The sequence below is a fragment of the Megalops cyprinoides genome, chromosome 2 (assembly GCF_013368585.1).
Source record: "Megalops cyprinoides isolate fMegCyp1 chromosome 2, fMegCyp1.pri, whole genome shotgun sequence".
Lineage (NCBI taxonomy): Eukaryota > Metazoa > Chordata > Actinopteri > Elopiformes > Megalopidae > Megalops > Megalops cyprinoides.
The window spans coordinates 21,315,474-21,336,424 of NC_050584.1; the positions used below are offsets into that span (position 1 = coordinate 21,315,474).

Genomic DNA, 20,951 nt, shown 5'->3' on the forward strand with positions numbered 1-20,951 from the left:
ATCACCAGTGAGGGATTAATCCTAGAAGGTATTTTAACAAAATGAAAATTATTCAGATAAACAGTACAGATTAATTGGAAAATGGAGAGTTTGTCTGTGTTTTGCTTATTCTATTCTCCCTTCTTCTTTTCTTTGCTTTCCTTTTCAAAAGCTGTGTTTTATCTTTTCCGTCTTTTATTTCCACAGTCCTGGGACCTGGGAGGAACATCTTAGAAACACGTTGTCTGGAGGAACTCAGTTGCTTAGCAACTGTGTAAACACTTCTTTGACAGAACACAATGCAGGTTTGTTTTCTCTTTTATTTTGTTTCTCGCTTCTTTTTTAAGTTCAGTTCTTGCTCTTTACGGTTACAGTTTTTATTTAGCTCGTCAGCGAATAATATAATTTATTGACACCCGATTTGCTTTGGTACTATTGTTTTTAGCTGTAGGTCAAACAGGAGCAGGCTAGCAAACTCTAGCTAGGTAGCTCACATTAGCTAGCGCGTGAGCTAGTTGCCTAGTTAGATAGGTAGCTAGATACAAACATTTCTTTACCTCCATCAGCGTTAGTTAACGTAAAGTTAACAAGTTATAGGGAAATTTGTGGTGTTGTGCACAATTAATGTCCTAGTCAGCCAGTTAAATATTTCATACATGTTCTAGAAGATGGATTATCTGCATTGCGTCCTACAGTAGCTGGTTAGCTAGCTAGCTAGCCAACTCTAGCTAATACTACAGGTAGTTTACTTGACATTAAAGGTCCTCGCTAGATATCTGAATTATTGCAAGCCTGAGAAGTAGCTCGTACACATACAGACAGTATGCTTATTAGTTACTGTTACGTGGTAGTTGTACTGATGTATGCACTTATTTTAACACCAGTTGCATCATAAATGGTCTAACTTGGCATGAACACATGCATAGATAAAACAACAGTGTCTAGATGCTATTTATGATAAGCTACATCTTTGGAATGCATCTGTGAACTGTGAATATTGAAGTGTAATATCTGAAAATGATTTCTCTTCTGATCAGCGTTGCGCTCAGCTAAGGAATATCATTGTACTGCATATTATTGTTGTAACGTTAGCATTAATATTTTTCCACGTTGTAAGAAAGTCTGTTAACGTTACCATAAGATACAATGTCACAGGTGAATTATGTTCTAAACATCAATCAAAAAGCACTCGTCATGATGTAGGTGCACCTTTACGGCCTTTAGACTAATGTGACAACAGCACGAGGGGTATCTAGTAGATGTACTTTGCTACCTCAGATTTTACGTTGTTGCCATGATTATAACTTTGTTCTCTTCATGATTTTTATTTGTATAACTATGTTTTCTTATTAGGAATGGCTAAAGCGCTCCAGAGCAAATTGTTCAGATCTGCAGATATAGTATGCTACACCAAATAGTAATGGAGAACCTAGTTGGATGGTTGTGATTTTGTGTACTCCTGTTTCTAACAGCATGCTAGTTCAAGAACAAGCACAGCAAAAATGGCTATCACAGCTGCTGCTTTGCAAGACCACATACTGCGAAATTTGGAGCTACAGAGTCTGTCGCTGCAAACAGCTGCTGTGACAAAACAGCATAGGAACCCAAGGAGAAACCGGAAACCTCCCTCACGGACATGTGGTAATAGTTCTGCCTCAAACAGTGGTACACGATTAAAAAATCTTCACCAACATGATGGAGAACAGGAGGAAGAATATGTACTCGACCCCAGTCCTCCACCAATGACAATGGGTACAGTAAGGAAACATTTTCTATGCATGGTGGTGTTGTCATTCTGTTTGTGTCCCTGGTTTTGTTTGATTTTTTGTTCAATTTTGATTGTGTTTGTAGCTCAGAGACTTGGTTTGGTTGAAGCCCTTCCGATGCCTCTGACTGGGGATGAATGGAATAGGGTTAAGTTAAGGTCAGTTAATGAAGGGGACTCCAGTCAGCCGTGTGTGATTTGCAGAGAGGAGTTCCGACTTCAGCCTCAGGTATTCCTCGGTTGTTATTATGTCTTCATAGCAACTGGATTCACTTTGTACATTCTCAAAACCCTCAGGCAGCGCCGGTTTCTGTATGTCCTGACCTGTGTCTGCGCGCTGTACAAATTTACCCATACTGCCTTGGAACTAAACTGTGATGTGTTGATGTAGGTATCAGTGTGATTCTGTAAGGGTCACTCAGTCTTCGCATATCCCTTGTAGCCCTTTTAACATGTCAGTCTCAGAAAAATGCACGTCCGAAGAGGCAGCCTTGCAAAACATTGCGTTGTCATAGAAGCACCTGTAAATATTGGTTTGAGGTGCAAAGACAGAATGCACAGAACAGAATTAGCATGCACAGAATTGCATACTAATTGCATACTGCTCATACTAAACTTCAGATGGGTTTCTTTATGCATTTTCACTTACTGAAATGTCCACTGCACTTCCAGAACACTGCAAACCTTAGAAATAGTGTATATGTGTTTATTTGTAGATTTGAGAGGAGAATTCATTTAGCTGCACCTTTAAAGTTGAAACTGTTCAGTGTTGAACTATTAGATGAGAAGCATTATGCCCGTGGGTCTTGGCTGTGGTGGCAACAGCAACATTCTCTCCAGACTAATAGCTTGTCTAGTTGCTGGATATAGATTGTGCACTGTGGGGTGCCCTTTTCTTTGGTGATGGAGTACGTGGTCAGGCCAAAAACAATGAGAAATCAATGTAGCCCTTTTTCCCAGCTCCCCGCACCAGCTGTATGTCAGACGACAAAAGAATCACTCCCAGGTAGATTGGAGTAGACCCACCTCTCCCAGCTGGAGTCCACTGTCTCTCACTGCCTCAGAGAAAACATCACTCATGGCACGAGCAGGTCTCTCACAGGGCATATGAAAACACTTTAGAGAAATATCGAATTCCAATACCATTTATCGGGGGCTTTGGCAGCTTCAAATATGCCAATATAATTAAAATCAAAATGTTTGTTTATGTTTATTTTAGGAGAGACACGGATGGTTTTAACTTTTGATTGGGAGAAAGAATAATCAGGGATGATCTAGTGATGTGTTTAGAGCTGTAGTCTGTCATCACTGGTTGTTCCATTTGTTTACCTTGACGAGTGTGTATTGTTGTGTCTGGGGTTACAGAGATAGTGGAAAGTTCTGAATCACACAAGGGCAAGAGGACATTTTCAGAGCATTGCCGAAGACAGACGCATTTATTTATCACGTGAAATTGCCCTGCAGGATGTAGTTTTTTAAACAGTTGAGGCACATAGAAACAATTAATGGAATTTAACCATTTAATTGGCACAGGTTCTCACAACCTTCTCGTCTTGTGCAGGTTCTGTTGTCCTGCTCCCATGTCTTCCACAGGGTGAGTCACAGAGGGCATCAAAAAATGTTCAAACGAATCCAACTTCCTTGGCTTAGTCTTAATGTCTTCTAAAGAGTCCTTACTCTCATATCATTCACACAGGTCTGTTTAGAGGCATTTGAGAAGTTTTCTGGGAGGAAGTGCTGCCCCATGTGCAGGAGGAGGCAATACGAGACACGAGTGATTCACGATGGGGCGCGTCTTTACAGACAGAAGTGTGCAATCAGGTAGTACACTGTCATCACCCCATTTACACATCATCAATTATTTCTACATGACAGGATTGCGTAATGCTGTGATGATTGCAGGAATAGTATCGTGGCTGGAAAAAAAAAATTAAATGATCAAGTTAAAGTGCTGTTTTAGTGGTTTATCCAAACACAGTAGCTCCCTTTCTGATGGCCAGGCCACAGTGCACAAATGCCAAATATTACCCTCCGATTTATTTATTGCAATAAAACTGCTATCTGTGTTCAAAACTGTAATAGTTTTGTACGTCATCACTCCTGAACTTATTATCTTGCTTGTTTTTTTCACCACGGTCACAGAATTCAAGCATGTTGGCGTGGGTATGTGGTTCGGAAGTGGTACAGAGACATAAGGAAGACGGTGCCTCCAAAAGACAAACACTTAAGAAGAAAATTCTTTGAAGGAAAGGTAATTTCCCTCCTTTCGCGTTTGCTATGTAGTAATAGCATGTCATATTGTTTTACGTCATTTCTTAATTCTAATAAGAAACTTGTAAGGGATGGCTCTGGAACAACTCCTTTGGCAGCACAGTGCAGGCTGAGCCCTATGGTCTGAATTCAATGCCAGTCATGTCATCAGCCGACAGTCACCAGGAACCTGCAACAGCGGAACAAATTGGCTTTGTTCTGCTGGGGTAGAAGTGGGCATGTTGGAATGGATTCCTCAACTCATCATTGCCAGACGCCCTTCGACTCACAGATCTCAGGCAACTGTGAGTTGCTCAGATGACATCAGTGGAGTGACACCTATCCTACAATTGGCTCCCACTTTGCTGTGGTGAACTGTGATGCTTACAGTGTGGAAAAAAGCCATTTGCTGCATGTGAATGTATCAAAGGATTGCAAAGGATTTATCTTACTCAGGGCTCCTGTTTGACTGCAGTGGTTGTCATGGTGAGACAAGCCTAATGCACAGTTGGAGATTCTAGAAAGTATTGTAAGATTTCAACACACTGAGAATCATTCCACTATTTCAGTTCTTCCCATCCCAAAAGATATTATCAATAAATACATAAATAATCAGATCTCTAATTTCAGGAGACTCTTTGAGATATAGTTACTAAAATTACTTGAATTCTTAATAGTCATCACTGCAGTAGGGTTATGCAGCATTTCACCCCCCCACCCCCAACACACACACACACACACATGCATACAGACACGCACACGCACATACACACACATCTATTCCTTTTTTGTGTTTCCTTTAAATTAAGCACAACTTTCTGTCAATTTAGTACATTTAGCTAACAAGATACATACTGGAGACTTTCTGAAGACATTGAGAAAGACCTTTTTGAACTGTACTCCAGCAAGGTCTTCCTCATTTATCTAGCCGCAGAGACACTGAAGCTGACTGACAGCAGTAAATATAGCAGCCCTAACAAGACTGTGGAGGTGGGCTCCGAACAGGGGCCAGGGTATCATCGATCTGAGGAGGGCCTTTGAAGCCGTGTGAATCCCACACTATTTGTGACCTAATTAAGGAATGTGTGTTTTGGTCAAACAGATTGGACATTCCAGTGAAAGCACAAAGAGTGTCTCACACCGAATGTTTGCTGAGCCTCATTTGAAACGACTTTCATTTTAATACATGTGCGCATCGGGACAAACGTTTATTATGGCCTTCAGTTTTTCAATTAATGGAGGAAAAAAATCAAGGCAAATTTTCACATATTGAGAAGAAGTAATAAAAAATGTTAATTTAGTAATCAGTTTAATCTCGTGTAATCTATCTGAGGACTTGTGTACAAAATTCATTTAGTAGTTTTCAAGTTTTACTCTCTCATAAAATGTATTGCTAGTATATCCATTAATTTAACAGAGCTATAACTGTGTAAGGATATAAGTCTGTTGAAAGAATGCATGTTTTCCTATATCTCTGGTACAGAGGAAATTGTAAGAGTTATTTGCATATTGTGGTAGATGCTTGCAAATTAGTATGAGCACTGCCATTTTAATTAAATTCTGTACAGTTCACATTTCACTCACTTGCTGTCCAGAGATCAGAGATTGTTAAATGCAGCCTGTACTCCAATCATGCTGCTCTCAGTAAGCTAAATTTTTATTCAGATTTATTCTCAAAATTGTATGTGTGGCTATGGTACATGAGATTTTGCACTTTGCATGGAGACATGTTGCTTTGACTTTGGTCAGTGAGGGTCCTATCTGAAAGAAAAGAGTGAACAAATAGCTGATTGGCTGATCGTCGCTGTCCACAGAAGAGTATCCCCTGTTCCTCCAACTCAGTGTGGCCAACAGCACCTGCTGGGCAGTGCCCTCTGACACCACAGCCAACAATCCCAGCTGTATGTGTGCATGTGAAAGGGAAGATTGCCCTCTAGTGAGACAAACTCATCCTCTCCCTCAGCATGTCTGTCCTGGGGTGGGTGGGCGGCTGGGGGGGTCCTAGTGAGAGTAACTCAGGCACGGTGGCCACTTGCACCAGCACAGCTTGGGGAAAACTGTATGTCCCTTCATGAGCCTGTCAGTGCATTGTCTACTGTCTCCAGCCAGAAAGATCCGCTGAGGACAGAAATCATATGGTTGCATATTTTATATGTGTGGATTTCAGAATTTTTTTTAGCTCATACATGAGCACGAGTGTCACTTTGATGTAAAAGGTGTAAAATTGGGTCCAATTTAATGTAAGACCCTACCCAACGGGAAATTCAGCTGAGAATTTTTACAAATTGCATGCTTAGAATTGCTCAAGCATGAATAGAGCTCAGTAGCTTTGGCTTTGTGTTTATTATGAATTATGAGTTTATTATGAATGTTTAGAATTTCCTGTTGATTTTAAGATTTGGTGTGCTACCGACTTATATTAAGTTTGACCATCAATAATGGTAGAGAATTAAACTCCAGACGTGTGTTTGAGGACGTTCTGGACATATTGCTGGGGACAGGCTTGTTTTTTTTTCCCCCAGCGCCGTAATAAATGTGAGTGCCCTCATAGTTCAGACCAGACGAGACTGAAAATGGCATCATAATGTGTGCAGAGGGTGAAGTGTCCTCCACAACGCAAATCCTTCATGACTTTGATCTTTACCTATAAACTTTGCCTGCGCCTGTCACATAATTGTGGTGGAGCTATTTATGGCAGCAATTAAATCCCATCCCATCCCATCACTTTACCCCCGGTCAGCGCCCATCATATTGACAGTTATTTGAGGAAGTAGCTGGACGCGTTTGTGTAAGGGATTGTGGCTGTTTCCCATGTGACCTCTCCAGCCATTTTAATTTAGATTTAACCAGACCAAATAATGGCGCTGAGGTTTGTTCCGCCTGTGGTCTTCCTTTGTCACACAGAGATGGTAAACATTCTATCATTCTGCTGCTAACTGGCAGTGGCACCGAGCAGCAGGGTTGGGAGGATGTTACACCAGTGAAAAAAACAAAAAACAAAAAAAAAACTTATCAACCGATTCATTGATACGCTCTAAATACCAAGCTTTTCATTTTATTCTCGAGGTCCTACCATAAGTCAACACATTAGGAGGCAATTTGTTGACACCAAGATGGATTGCTTTGAAAAGTCCCCCTGGAGGTGGACAAAGTTCACCTGGGCTCATTTTGTTTGTCTTTTCTGGAGAAGTTGGCTGTAAACCTCACTTTAATTGTTAACAGTTGTTTAATTTGTGATAAAACACAGCAATAAAGCTCTTGTGATGTCACTGTGACATGAACAGGTTTTGGTCAGAGGGATCACGTGTGATTGTCAACAGCAGTGAACTGCTCCCCTGTTTTGTAACAGATTAAGGTAGTCAAGACATACTAAGTTTGATCTGAATTTTGTCTTAAATTTTCTTGGCAAAGTATTTGCATTAAGTGTATAATGAAGAATTTCAAGTCCATGAAGAAACTCAAATCCATTCAAGGCCATGTGTTTTCACTTCAAACAACAATATACTTAATGATAAACAGCCTTCTGTTGTATCCCACTCACTGGAATTGTTGTGTGAATAAAACATTTTTCCAATCAGTTTCAGGAGCTGAATGACAGCTTTGTCCAGTCCTGTAACACCAACATCGAGGAGTTTCTGCAAGCCATTGACAGCGCTGTGGCATCAAGTAGGAATGTTTTCCATGACTTTGAAAAACACCACATTTCAGACTTAAAAGAAGAGGACTGGCAGAAAATACAAGAAAAGGTACGCTGCAGTCTTACTATAAAACAATTGAAAGTGATATCTAAAACCATCAATTTAAAAGACTTCCATTTTCTTGATACTAATACTGTCAGAGTTCACCTCATAGCCATATTTCATGAACTTGCCAGCCCTTGTCCAGGAAACTCAGCCAGGTTGTCCTGTTGTTTTTTATTTTCCCAAATGAACAACTGAAATACTCCAATTACATTGAAAGAGACAGACCACTTTCTGCCACATGCAAATATTATAATCGGGTATAATAGGGTATTTTCCGTTTCATGTGTTGTCTGAAACAAATTGGTCTCCTCACCCCATCGAACAGCATCATCCACAGTGGAAAAAAGTGCCCTCCATTATCTGTTTTTAAAAGGTCATTCAGAGGGCAGGAGTTGCTTAACCTTGACACAGTGTGGAGCACTGAGGGTTGTTTACCAAGGACTGCTCTCATGAGGGTAAACACTATACATGTTACAACCTCATAATCAAACATGTGCCAACCGACTCCATTTGTTTTTGAGTAAAGGAAGCTGTCTCTGCGCTGGAGATTAATTGCACTGTAGATACCTGGCCCGAACGATTTAGGTGATAAATACCACATTTAAAAAATCATAAATCCATTACGTCAAACAAGGGTGACATGCAAATGAGAAAATATCCATTGAATTCAAGCCTCAAGGTTTGGGCGGAGGACAGGACCTAAGAAATGACCAATTAAATGTCAGAATATCATTTGTTCGTTCAGCTGAGTTGCTTGTTGTTATCCAAATGGAACAGCAGACGTAATCTAAGGGTCTCGTGTGGTGGGGCGTGCCCATTCTGTGGTGTTCCAGGCAGTGCAGCGGGATATTCAGGACTGCCCCATCTGCCTAGCCCCTCTGTGTGCCTCCGGCACAGAGACGAGGGAGAGGAAGAAGGAGGGGAGGCCGGTTCTGCTGCTGTCCTGCTCACACCTCTTCCACCTCTGCTGTCTGGAGGCCTTCGAACGCTTCTGCTTGGAGGACCAACCAGTGTGCCCTCTGTGTAGATCCCGCTATCAGAAAATAACTATCTGACCCCACCTTAAGAGAAGTGTGTGTATGCAGGGGTAGAGGTGGTCAGGTCTTGCTTTAATATCATACAGGGGGTATATTTCAGTACATCCAAAAGAGACTGCTGTTGATCCCTTATGATTCAGTACGTGTGGGACTGGTGTGACGCCACACAGTTAATCAGAGTATGTAAATTACAGGAGAAAATAAAGTCAGTGGCATCAAATGTATATGAGATGTATATTACACAGTTGTACTGAATATGCGATTATTGGGAAGTGACTATATATCATTAAGTCATCCGGTAGATCATTGGTTGTCATTATAACAGAGATAGTATTCATGGAAGTCCTAAAACAATTAGAATCTACACATTTATATTAGGTAAATCACTTGCATGTTAGCATTGCTAACATATCTCAATATGTTTCCTCCAGCTAAATAATTAATACCTGAATTGTGTAAGCAATAAACACTTTTTTATATACTGTGCATCACTACACAGTATGTGGTCAAACCATGTCTTGTGAACTTGCACAAGAGCATAGGGTAAGCCAAATGCATTTACACATACCATGACTGTTTTCCACACTACAAGTCCCACAATTCACTAGGAGGCAAACACTATCACAGCACAGGCACATCCCCCTAAAGCTGTGAGTAATTTGTAGGCGCCCAAGTGAGTCATAGTGCACCAAGAGCTGTATCACCATCCCCAATGGAAGGAAGGCAATTTGTTCCACTGATGTGGGCTCCTGGTCATTGTTGGGAAATGACACAGCTGGTTTCAGAATGAGCCAGGCCTTGGAAGAAGCGATTTCACCATCTGAACCCCCACATATTCATTTTCTGTATACTGCAGGTATGCCGTGAGCCAGCTTTGTTTTATTGCCTCTGGTTTCGTATGATCGTTTTCAGCTAACCGATTATGCAAAGTGTCACATTCTTGCGTCTGGCAACAGCTTTCTCATTCATTTTGAGTTTGTGTGGTGCCAGCGCCTCAAAGGTTACCATAGTTGTGTCACAAAGGACTGTGGGAATACACAGCCGCACAGCAAACAGTCTCCTTTCCAGGGGTGTTGACACAACTATAAATCTCCTATCTACTCCTGCGATGAAGGAGCAAAAGACGCCAGCGTCAACTTTTCCTGGTCAACGCAGAGTTCAGACTAAGGTGGGAAAATCTTCTGCTAGACCCAAGTGAACATGTAGTAGCTACAATGGAATTTTTGTAAACCCTCTTTTGTACAAATATGCAGTCAACAATGTATATGAAGCATCATCGTTTGCAGGAAACCATCCTTAATAGAACGTGTAAATAAACAAGAAGACATTAATTCATTGAAGTTCCATCTGAATGGTAGGAAAGGAGAAAAGCAGAGAAGAAAGCCTACTGCATAATGAAATGTGCCTTTGAGGAGTAAACAGGCACAAAGAGCAAAATGTCAACTGTCAACAACTGTCACAAGTCACAAACTTTATTGTAAACTGAAAAATACACAATGTAAACTAATTACAAGTATTTCAACTTTTTTTCCAAACAAAAACTGACAAAAAGGAAAAACAACAACATTGCAATTGGGAAATGAACATCATAAAAAATACATTCACGTACATTGCAAAAAAAAAGTAACATGCAGAAACAGACACCAACAGCTGCTTTACCTACAGGCTGTTCCACTGACCTAAACTACACTGAATGAGAAAATACTGTAAGGCAACCAAAACTGTTCCTCTGCATGGAACAGGCCCTGACTGCGTCTATTTCACGAGCTGCATGGGAAAAAAAGGAAAAAATAAAACACAAAATAAACCTAAGAGGACTGCCACTGTAAGACTGTCCGTGTGCTTTCTCAACAAAGTGAAAAAGTCTTGCGATTTCACTGTTTCTGCATGTAGCGCCGGGGCTCTTGTACCCTTTGGGAAATAAAGCGAGCAGCACACGGAAGGCAGCTCATTTGCGCACTTCCCTGGCCGGGTGGGAAGCCCCTCGCCCTCTGAATGCACGGAGCCGACGCAGTCTTCCTCGACCGACGTCGAGTGCGGGAAAAGGTGACAGGTGCATCACGGTCCAGGGAAGCCCTGACTGGCCGTTCATACTAGGCCACGGAATGAATGCGTTTTGGTCGATGCTTGTCGTTCACAGTATCACTGAACCACGCCTCTAAACTGTGAGGTACGTGATCTGTCACTTCAAAATGCCAAATATGATTGCATCCAAAGAAAAAAAAAAAACTGCACTTTATTATCATGGAGGGGACACCGTCCAGAGCATGGTACTAACACACCAACCCTAAAAATAAATAACACAAACTCCAATGAATGAGACACAAACACTCTGAAAAACAACTACTGTCAATTTTGACAACTATCATTAGGGGTAAAAATGGAAGATTATGATGAGGCTTTCAAAACGGACATATACAGGTTTAAATTTCCACCTGCCTCTTTCTCAGATATTAAGGGTAACCTCTGACTTATAGTTTACTTTTTCCATCAAAATGTCTACATACAAAGGTTGTGTGTACAAACATGAAAACAGGTGAAACAATTCAATTGCATAAATATATTTTAAAGTCTCCCAAGATAATGTCAATTTCTTAATTTTTCTTAATACACAAACCACCAAAACAAAGCACCACATACATTAAGAAACCCATCTATGCCCCAAAGGTAGCAGTTATGTTTTCACATTCAACATGGCATTTGCAGGATTTTTTTCCCCCACTGAATTACAATTCTTCTTTTGGTGGTTTTAACATGTTAACATTTTTTAAAGAACACAACGTGTAATATAGCCCTTAAAAAACTACAGACCTCAACAGAAGTGTGGGCAAACAAAGTGGAAATGGAATTCAGTAACCAAAAACAGGCAAGTTCTGTATGAAACACTCTAAACAAACAAATATTACTGGTGGAACACAGCAGTATTGTCAAAAAGCAAATATTTGGATTTAGACTGTATCTTCTAATGTATTCATTCCTTGTCTCTTTCTGTCCTGCAAAGAAATTTGGTAATATAAAGAACATAAATCGAGTAAGTGCTGCAATTTCTAAATGAACATATTCATATGTTTTGCTAAATATTTTTCCCTCCAATAGCAATTGTACATTGAACATTTTTCAGAGTGTCAGGAATTCCATCACATTTGTTTTAGTTGCTAGAATGTCTCACAGTGAATTTGTCTTAAACAACGCGCACACACACACACACACACACACGGGCATGCACATATACATACACACACATACAGGCACACACGCACAAACGGGAAACGTCAGAACTAAACGTCTGTGAAATCCTCCTTGTAAGGCATATAGAGGTGAATTCTGAGATACAAAGAACATTGCGGTACCAGAGACAGGCTCATCTACAATGGATCCTCAATGGGCCCTCTACAACAGCCCACTATTCACACTGAAATGATACAAAAAAAATCAGAGTATGAAATATCTATATGTACATATAACATCATTTACAAGAATCATTCATCAGAGATCATCAAAATATGTGTAACACAGCTTAGTCTAACTGAAATAGTTTACAGGGAACAAACTTATGCATTACTACTCAGGTAAAATTCAACAATAACACAAAATATAACCACACACAATGCAAGGGTTACAGCAAAATGATCCTGTGATTGTACTGTACTAAAGACTTATAATGACTACTGTGAGAGATTCAAAAGGATAAAGCTCCTCCTTTGAGCAATTTTAATATCAGTGTTCGAGCAAATATTTGGAGTACTGAACCTTTGGTAAGTTGGTAACCTGGAACCACATTAAACCGATAAACAGGATCATATCGTTCTATTCACATTTCCATAGTTTTATTGTTGTGTTAAATTGGAGGAAAAAAAACTTGATAAAATGAATAGAATTGCAGTCTAAATACCACTGCACAAATTGCTCCTGTGGTATTTTCAGAGAGCAGTGAATGTGCTGTGATAATGTTCAGGATTAGAATAACCTTTTAGCTAAATTTTCCATTTATAGACCCAAGTATTCCCATAAAGAATATGTCTCTTGGGACATTTTTTGGGGCACTGCACATCTTTTATCACACAAACATTTACATTAATTTGAAAGAAAACACGGTGAGTTCACGGTTACAAAAAGGCCAAAAGATGTTCCCTAGGAGAATGCAGATTACTGGGCTGGAAAAAGCATTCACTGATTGTGTGGTGCAGTGTGGACTGTTTTAATATGAAGAGTCAAGTAAACCACATCACCTTGGTTTTGGCAGATAGTTCTCCCTTTGATTGTAAAACTGACAAACTCATATAGAGCTTTACATTTCACAGGTTTGTCTGAAACAGAAGCAGACAGAAAAACCCTCAGAGAAGCAGAAAATGCTATGACGTTGTGGCAGTATTTATGAACAAGGGCCAGCTAATTTCTGTACTCTCAACATGAACGGGGGCACAACGTCATCTACTTGTGAGGGAGGGAGATTTTTTTCCAGCTACCATATTAATATTTGTCCTGTAGTTGCATGTATATGTAGTTGGAATACAAAATAAAATGAGGATTTTTTTGTACACATAAAAACAGTATACTGTAACCATGTACACCTTTCTACTGATGGATATTGTGAATAATGTCTGAATGACTTGCATGTGTGTGCGTGTAAGAAAGCAAGCAGGCCTGGCAAAAAATTCACTACTAACGTCTTCAAACATGGCTACTTAACCAACTACCTAGCTATTTGGATGAATTAACAAATCTTTCATAAATATCCTGTTTCTGTATCAAACAGACCACAAAAATCCCTGCTAAGCCCAGTTATATGTAATCATATCCATCAAAGTGTTTGCAGTCTTGCCTGTTTGCAACACTGGGCAGAAGGAACGGCTGTATTTGCGAACTGTCTGCCACTGTTGTGATGTACAGTACTTAACATTGCACTGGATGAGCCCAGTTGTGATCCACGCCTCTCTGTCTTTTGACTGACACACCCACACACAAGACAGAGATAAGGGTAACTTCTGCATCCTAGTCAGCCTAGTGGTAGAATTCAGTGAGCTCCCAGCTAGCTAATGGACACTGAGGCTCAGAAAACGAAATTCAATCAAAGGGGAACTTTAGCCTGAAATACAGAACCAATTCAGGTTTGCACGTAGCTGTAACACAGGAAATTCAAACGAGACGTGTCAAGTGCAAACAAACAGTAATTTGCTAACTGGCTGAGTACTCTGTGGGTGCTCGCTTCTAACTGCAGAGGTTCAAATGTTCTCTTATAGCCCAGGAGATATTGTTACAGGAGGTTTCCCCCACCTAGCACAGAAACTTTGATGATACTCTTGGAATGGGACTGAACTGAAGCAGCATTGCTATGGTATTCTATAATTATTCATTACAGATATAAATGGATCTGTATCATTCTGTAACTAAACAAAGAAATACCTTTTATGTTGGATATTAATGATGCTTAATTATGATGCTTGATCCACAGATGATAACTAAAATAAGTGAACAGAATTATCATGTATTTTTGAAGTTAAACATTTTACACATTGCAGAAGCACACCTCTGTGTATCAGGCCACTTAAGAGAATGTCCAATATTGTGCCAACTAGCAAAACACTGTAAAAAAACCTTTTATATAACCTTGCTGTGGCACTATTATCTGAATATCCCGTCACCTTTTGTTGTTGTGCAAAACATATTACTTATTTATTTCTATATATAACATGAGAACTATCAGACAACATCAGCAAAAAAAAAAAACTTTAGAAATAAAACCCACAGCAAAAAAAAGAAGAAAAAAATTCAATCCGCTATGTAGTTCAACTGCATCAATACCATTTCCAAAGTAGAAGAAAATCTCTTTCCCTTAAACAAGTGGCTTTCCAGTCACCTGATTAGGACTCCAAGGCATTAATCAGTATTACAGTTGTGCCAACCAGGGCTCTGCCTAGAATAGCTCTCAATGCCTCACTGCTGCCTGCTGTCAGAGCTACGCCATCAATTCTCCCAGCCTGCCCCCAGTCAGCCCTTCCATCCCAGCGAGCGGGCCCTGCCTTTAGGAAGACCTTCACTGCAAATCTGGGATGTGGGCTCTGCTCTCCTCTCCATCAGGCAGAGCCAGACCTTCATCATTATGGGGAAAATATGAAAAATGCATTGAAGAGATTAGGGAAAACAATGCCAAGGAAGCCAGTGTGCTTAAGTGAGGCTAGAGTTGTGTAAAGACACTATGAAGATTATATTTGCCTCAGTGTACTACTTCATCCAGAAATTGACATGGACTGTATAGTGTCTCTAATTGTATCCACCCTATCTCTGTGGGGCTAGAGTGATAGTGGTTGAGTGTCTGTGCTGACAGGAAGATATTTTTAATAGATAGTAGTGCCCTTAACATTAAAAATATCAATTTCAATCAGTTTCTTTAAAATAAAAAAATTCCATTGAGTAACTGTACACATTTTATCCTTTTCAAATATAAGGCATAAATTTAGAACATTTCCACAGAAAGGCAGCTCCCAATACTAAAATTACCTTCATATATCAATCACATGAATCCATAAAATTGTAACTGCAAAGCTTCACAACAACACAGTGTATAGCCATCATTGCAAATGCTGAGACAGTTCCAGAAACAAATCTCAGCTAGACATGGCTTGGTTGAGTTGATACTTTCTGGGTTAATCTCCTCACCTCATTCACACAAAGAGGAATAATCTAAATGTGGTATGTAGTCAATTTTACGTTTGTCTTCTCATCTCTTAGGCCTGTATTTACATTGTACTAATATACCACTGATGCACTCCACCACTGCAAATGAACATTACGACATTACCTGTGTAGAAGAACTATGCATACATTTTTGAAAGTGAACATATACATGGACTATTTACAAGCTTTCCTAAAGTAACACCTTTAAGTGCTTTCGCAAAATACTACACAAAGAACAAGGGTGTCGCTCAGAAACTGTGACGTGAGGTTTGTGACAGTCATGTGAGAAAAGGAAAGAACGTTGACTAATAATGAACTTAACAGCAGAAAGGGCAAATGTGGCAGTATAAACAGCCAATTAAAAAAAGGTGAACAACAAGATAAAAGCATCCGTGAACATTTTTGAAAAGCTCTTCAGCCTCTCGTCTACGAAGCTGCATTTGAGTCCCCAAATGAAGGAAGACAGGAAGCCTTCCGAGTTTTCCTGACTGGGCAGCTGGCTCATGTGCATCGGAGAGAAAGAGGCAGAGAGCTATGGACAAGACAAACAATCAGGCCGGGGCTGGAGGTGGCGGTGGCGGTGGCGGTGAGTCAGCACGAGCTCCAGCCGAGTCGCACCCCTCGCACGGGAGGACTGTGGTGGAATGTCGTGGATGCCGACCCCCCCTTTTCTCCTCCTTCTGCCGCCGCAGATTACACTCCGCTCCTCCTCACAGAGACTTCTGGTGCCCGTTCGCCGAGTGCTTGGCCGTCTCCGGGTCCGTGGGGCTGTTTGAAAGGTGCAATTTATCCAGACCTGGGCGAGGAAAGATAAGGAGGAAATCTCATTTAAACTTCCATTTAATGTCAGCTAAAGGAAGCAGGGGGTTGGGGAGCTGGTGGGGGGGGTGGTGGAGCTGAGATCATTGGCTCTGTCTGACATTTCCTGAACCCCTGGTTACATCAGGCGAGCTGGACCTGTCAGAACAAGCTACAGAGCTTATTTCTTGCTGTCACACATCGGTTGAAGGCACGGCCGGGTTTCGGCGCAATTTCATCCACTTTTGTCACTCTGGGTCCTGGTCTGACAGGAATCAACACTATCTCTCCGCAGCAACTAATGTCGCTATAACAGCACACGCCATGACCCAGCCACTCGGTAGAGCCAGCCCCGCTGCCTGTTACCATCAACTCCCTGTAACACTCACCTTTGGTCAGTTATGCATTATTCCAATACTTCTAATATTGTGACTCCATGTATGGCTTTCGCTTGCCTTTTACTCTGCCTCACTTGTAAGCTGCTTTGGATAAAAGCGTCTGCCAAATGAATAAATGTAAATGTAATGTAAATGACCTGACAAGCGGTGACATAAGGAACCACTGAGTGAAGGTAATGAAAATTAAATCATACACTCAGATTTGGATGTGCGGTGCTGTACCTAATGCTTTCAGGAGCTCTTCCCGAACTGCAGAGGTGAACTTTCGAACCAGACAGAGGGTTGTCACCACAGCGAAAAGCAGATTGTAAGAAAGGACGATGTAGAAGTTTCCCAACCAGTTAAATCTCCCGAAGTCTCCGAGCAGATCAAACCTTGTAATTCCTGTGGAAGAAAGTCATGGGAAAATATGTAAATTTCTACCATGAACCATGAATAAAATAGCCATGAATTAAATAAGCACAGGTCTATAAATGGATAATGCTTATTTTTGTAAATTATTTTAGTAATAATCTTTCATATCACTCAGAATCTAAAAATTATACATTTTTAACTATACTTTCATATTTTAACCATTTTACCTCAGTATTTTACCTCAGTATTAGGAACTACTTTATCATATCAGTTTTCATGTTCAGAAAGTAAATCCAGGGAAATTAGAGGGAATTTAGAAATCCAACAGACAAAAATGCAGATTAATGTCCAAGGAGGGAGGCTTAGACACAGCTGTTCCTTTTTCAATCTCTCTTGGCAAAACAAGCCAAACGCTTCATCTTCAACAGAAGCCTGTACAAGGAGGAGCCGTTTCAGTCTCTCTGTCCTCTCTGACACTGTTAAAAGAACGCACACTCACAGACTGAAAGAGCAGCTTTCACACAGAAGCTGATTAACACCAGCATCTGAAAAATGAGGGAGAGTTGTCTATTCCAGACAACAGGGAGGGAAGATAACACATTCGCCTTGACCCTAGAGGCCGATCAAAAAGCACTGAATGTCATTATTATCTACCTGAAAGTCATTACTTACTAAAAAATAACAACACTGCAGTCAGAATCCAAACTCTTAGCATTCTCCGTTTTTTTTTTTTTTTACCTCTCTACTTAATCATGCTCTTTCAAAGGAAAACTGGAGCATAATGGAGCTCCACACGTGGCTCGGGTTGGCATGCGAACTGGGGGGGAAATTTGTGAACCACACCTTAAACACCGTGAGCCTCAATGGGCTCCTAGTCACCTGCATACACCTGAGTCAACTTCTCAAGTACATATTTCAAACTCAAACAATAAACAGGCACAATCTTGCAGGTTTTAAGCAACAATGCGACGGCTTGTGCTAACCTCCTCGCCACAGATTGGTTTCCTTTAAGGCTGGCAACGATCAGTCATTCTCTTTCATGCTGCCCAGGAACTCATGCCCACGTCTGGATTAATCAGGTGAACATCACAATCAACCCTCCCAACCCGAAAAAAAAGCCTTTTCTTCAAGTGTATCATCTGAGATGCATAATCTTGCCCATTCTCAATGCTTTTTGGAAACGCGATCAGAAAAAGAATGATCAAATGATCAAAGGTAACTGAAAGTTGCCATACGTGGGAAACTAACCAACCAAACTCACACCAAGTAAGGTTCATTTGCTCAACACTACTTCAAAAAATGTGAAATCTGGATTCCCCCCCACAAAAAAAGTACTTTACACAGTCAAATGAGGCCAGTTGAAGGCTATCACACATTCACATCTATGTTGTGTCACACCACAAAAAAATTAACCAAAAGACTAAAATAAAAAAATATATACATATACACATTTTTCCAGCTTTGTGAACAAAAGCAATGGTTCGCAACAGTGTGAGCTGAGGCATGGAATGCATGATTTTTTGGTGCAAGCCATTCTGAGAAGACCCCTACAATCCTAACAAGGAGCCCTGCTGACAGGAATGGAGAAAGGTTTTGAAAACCACACTCCCTTGAGTGGTCGGCTGCCTCCTCGCTGTGACTTCGCGAGACTGAGTAGGTTTTCAATTTAAAACCATCTGTCATAGAGGATCACATACAGCCTGCAGAGCTATCAACACCCTATTGTTTCCTATTTATTTATCCCGGGCTCTTTTTTTTTCTGGAATCGGCTGCCTCTTTTACCATTGAGGTTATGCGACAATGTCTCAGTCCTGGCCTAGAGCGTGACTGTCGCTCTGCTCTCACAAACGATGTACTGCACATATCATATGGCAGTGAAATTACAATTACACTAGCAACATTTGGGTTTATCACCAACAGCATCATACGGGACTGGACTGGTGACCAGGAGGAATGCGGTCTGTATTTTCTTTTGTCCATGAAGTAGCAACTGAAACTGGAAGTCCACGAATAGCAAACACTCTGCATTAGCCTCCAAAACAAAACAAGATGACCACTGTTGCTACAAAAAGCCAGGAATAACCTTCCTAGTACTGAGGGGTTGAATACTGCACTATGTCCAAGCCCCAGAAGTTCCACTCTTCTTTATTCATCAATACCATGGGTCACACTTTTGATTCACTCAGCATGATTTGGGCCTTGCACACATTTTGTAACCTATGTATACATCTGGAAATTTTCAGAAATAGCAGAAAACTATTAATTAATTCATTAAACAAACATTATTAGAGATACAATAGCTGATAGAGTTCATAGAGTCCAGCGCTGTAACCAGTACAGCGCATGCAGAATTCCGCTCTGTATGCAAGGTTCCACACGTAAGCACTGTATGCTTTACAGCAGAGGGTTGAAGAGCCCTGGTTTTATGGTTTACCGCAAATCAAATGCTTCTTTTCCCCAGGAGAGGAATAAACTTCACTTCAACAGCCTTAAAAATCCAGCTCATAGTTTTAAAAAGCTAAGCACCTGTAGACCTCACCTTTCAGAAAATGCATTCGAGCACTGTCCCCCTTTTTTTTGACCGTGCTCCCAAAACCGTTGCACCATCATCAAATTACTTAATCGATTCATCAATCTATAAAAATACATATTTATAGCCTTCCAAAGCATTAGGTCTACATCACAGGCCTTTAACAAAATTGCTTATATGAGGGTTGGAGGACACAATCGATACTGCAGGATTATCTTACAACAATCTCTCCGTGAAATGAATTTCTGATGGAAAGGTTTTGATCTCAGTGGGCTTCAAGAAATGCCAATAAAGGGATCACCAAAAAAGTGTTTGTGAAAGCATTTCAGATGCCGTCATTACCGGGCCTGCTCTGGAAAGCGAGCGCATACTGGGCTTGATCAGGCTACTGGAGCTTGAAATTAAAAAGCTTGCGTAATGGACCTGTTTTAAATGCGGCGGTTTTAAATTGATCGATCAGTAATGGTTGGTATGAGTTCACTTTTTTATGGGCCTGTTTCGTAATTTATAAATTCAGCATTTCCCCCCAGGAATAATAAAGTCATTATTAAATTATCAAATCTTTATTAAACTTTTTTTTCAGATCAGATCAGATCATTTCAACAGGGGGTTTGACATGAAAATGATGAGGCATATTTCTTGGTGGCGTGCAGTTCTGCCACGTGAAAGACAGGCTGATTTTTGTCTTTTTTTAACTTTCCAAGGAATTCCAAACTAACTAAGGCTGATTGTACACAAAAAAACAATACCTTCAGCAAACCTTACAGGTCAGTTTAGTGAGTGATAAGTTCAAACCTAGCTCCTGATCTACCGACATCTCTGGATGTCCTCTCTGAATATTTTCCATTTCAAAATTAAACCTTGAGCTTGAACTGAGTGATAGACACAGGAAAAAAATAACAACTTCATTTCATTTCTGACATAGATCAATTTACTAAAAATTTACTTCATGATCAAAAAGGAACTCTTCTTTTTTTCCCTACTGTTTGTCTGGAATTCCTTCCAATATCCTTTTTGACTGAGCGCAAAAAATCTGCAGAGTACACTGTGACAAGTTAATTCTCTGCACAAAGGCTAAAGCAGTAACACTCCACAGTTTACCTTTCCCATCACACTTAAAACACAAGCCCCCCCCCCCCGCCCCCCAATGCTTTCTCCAGACGGCCTTTCACATGCTGTGGGGAGGCTCTGGGAATCCGTTTAATGTATTTATTCCTTTTCATCTATTCAATGTCAGCAGGCAGAACCTGTGAGGCAGTGCATGTTGATATTTTGTAAAGCACCCCCGTGACTCACTGTATTCCTGTACACACTGTTAATGCTATTTAAACAGCTGTGTCTGCTCTCCTCACATTTATTAGTTGTCATTGTGATTGTGCCATCCTGTCATTTTTGCTCATTCTTTTCAAATCTCTATGGTAA

At 40.6% G+C, this 20,951-nt stretch overlaps 2 protein-coding genes across 2 annotated transcripts in view; one reads left to right on the forward strand and one right to left on the reverse strand.

The window, feature by feature from the left end:
- The first annotated feature begins 206 nt into the window (after positions 1-206).
- Positions 207-8,792, forward strand: rnf32 (ring finger protein 32). Its single transcript, XM_036522897.1, has 8 exons — positions 207-284; positions 1,452-1,731; positions 1,831-1,973; positions 3,306-3,338; positions 3,441-3,565; positions 3,887-3,995; positions 7,573-7,740; positions 8,571-8,792. The coding sequence occupies exons 1-8, from the start codon at positions 279-281 to the stop codon at positions 8,790-8,792; spliced, it is 1,086 nt and encodes a 361-aa protein (XP_036378790.1). The 5' UTR covers positions 207-278.
- A 6,301-nt stretch (positions 8,793-15,093) lies between these two features.
- lmbr1 (limb development membrane protein 1) overlaps positions 15,094-20,951 on the reverse strand; it is a 43,902-nt gene continuing 38,044 nt past the window's right edge. The window contains exons 16-17 of the mRNA XM_036520762.1: positions 16,868-17,029; positions 15,094-16,245 (exon numbers count right to left, since the gene is read on the reverse strand). Coding sequence (XP_036376655.1) covers positions 16,160-16,245; positions 16,868-17,029 — 248 coding nt within the window. The 3' untranslated portion in view covers positions 15,094-16,159. The remainder of the gene's footprint in view (positions 16,246-16,867; positions 17,030-20,951) is intronic.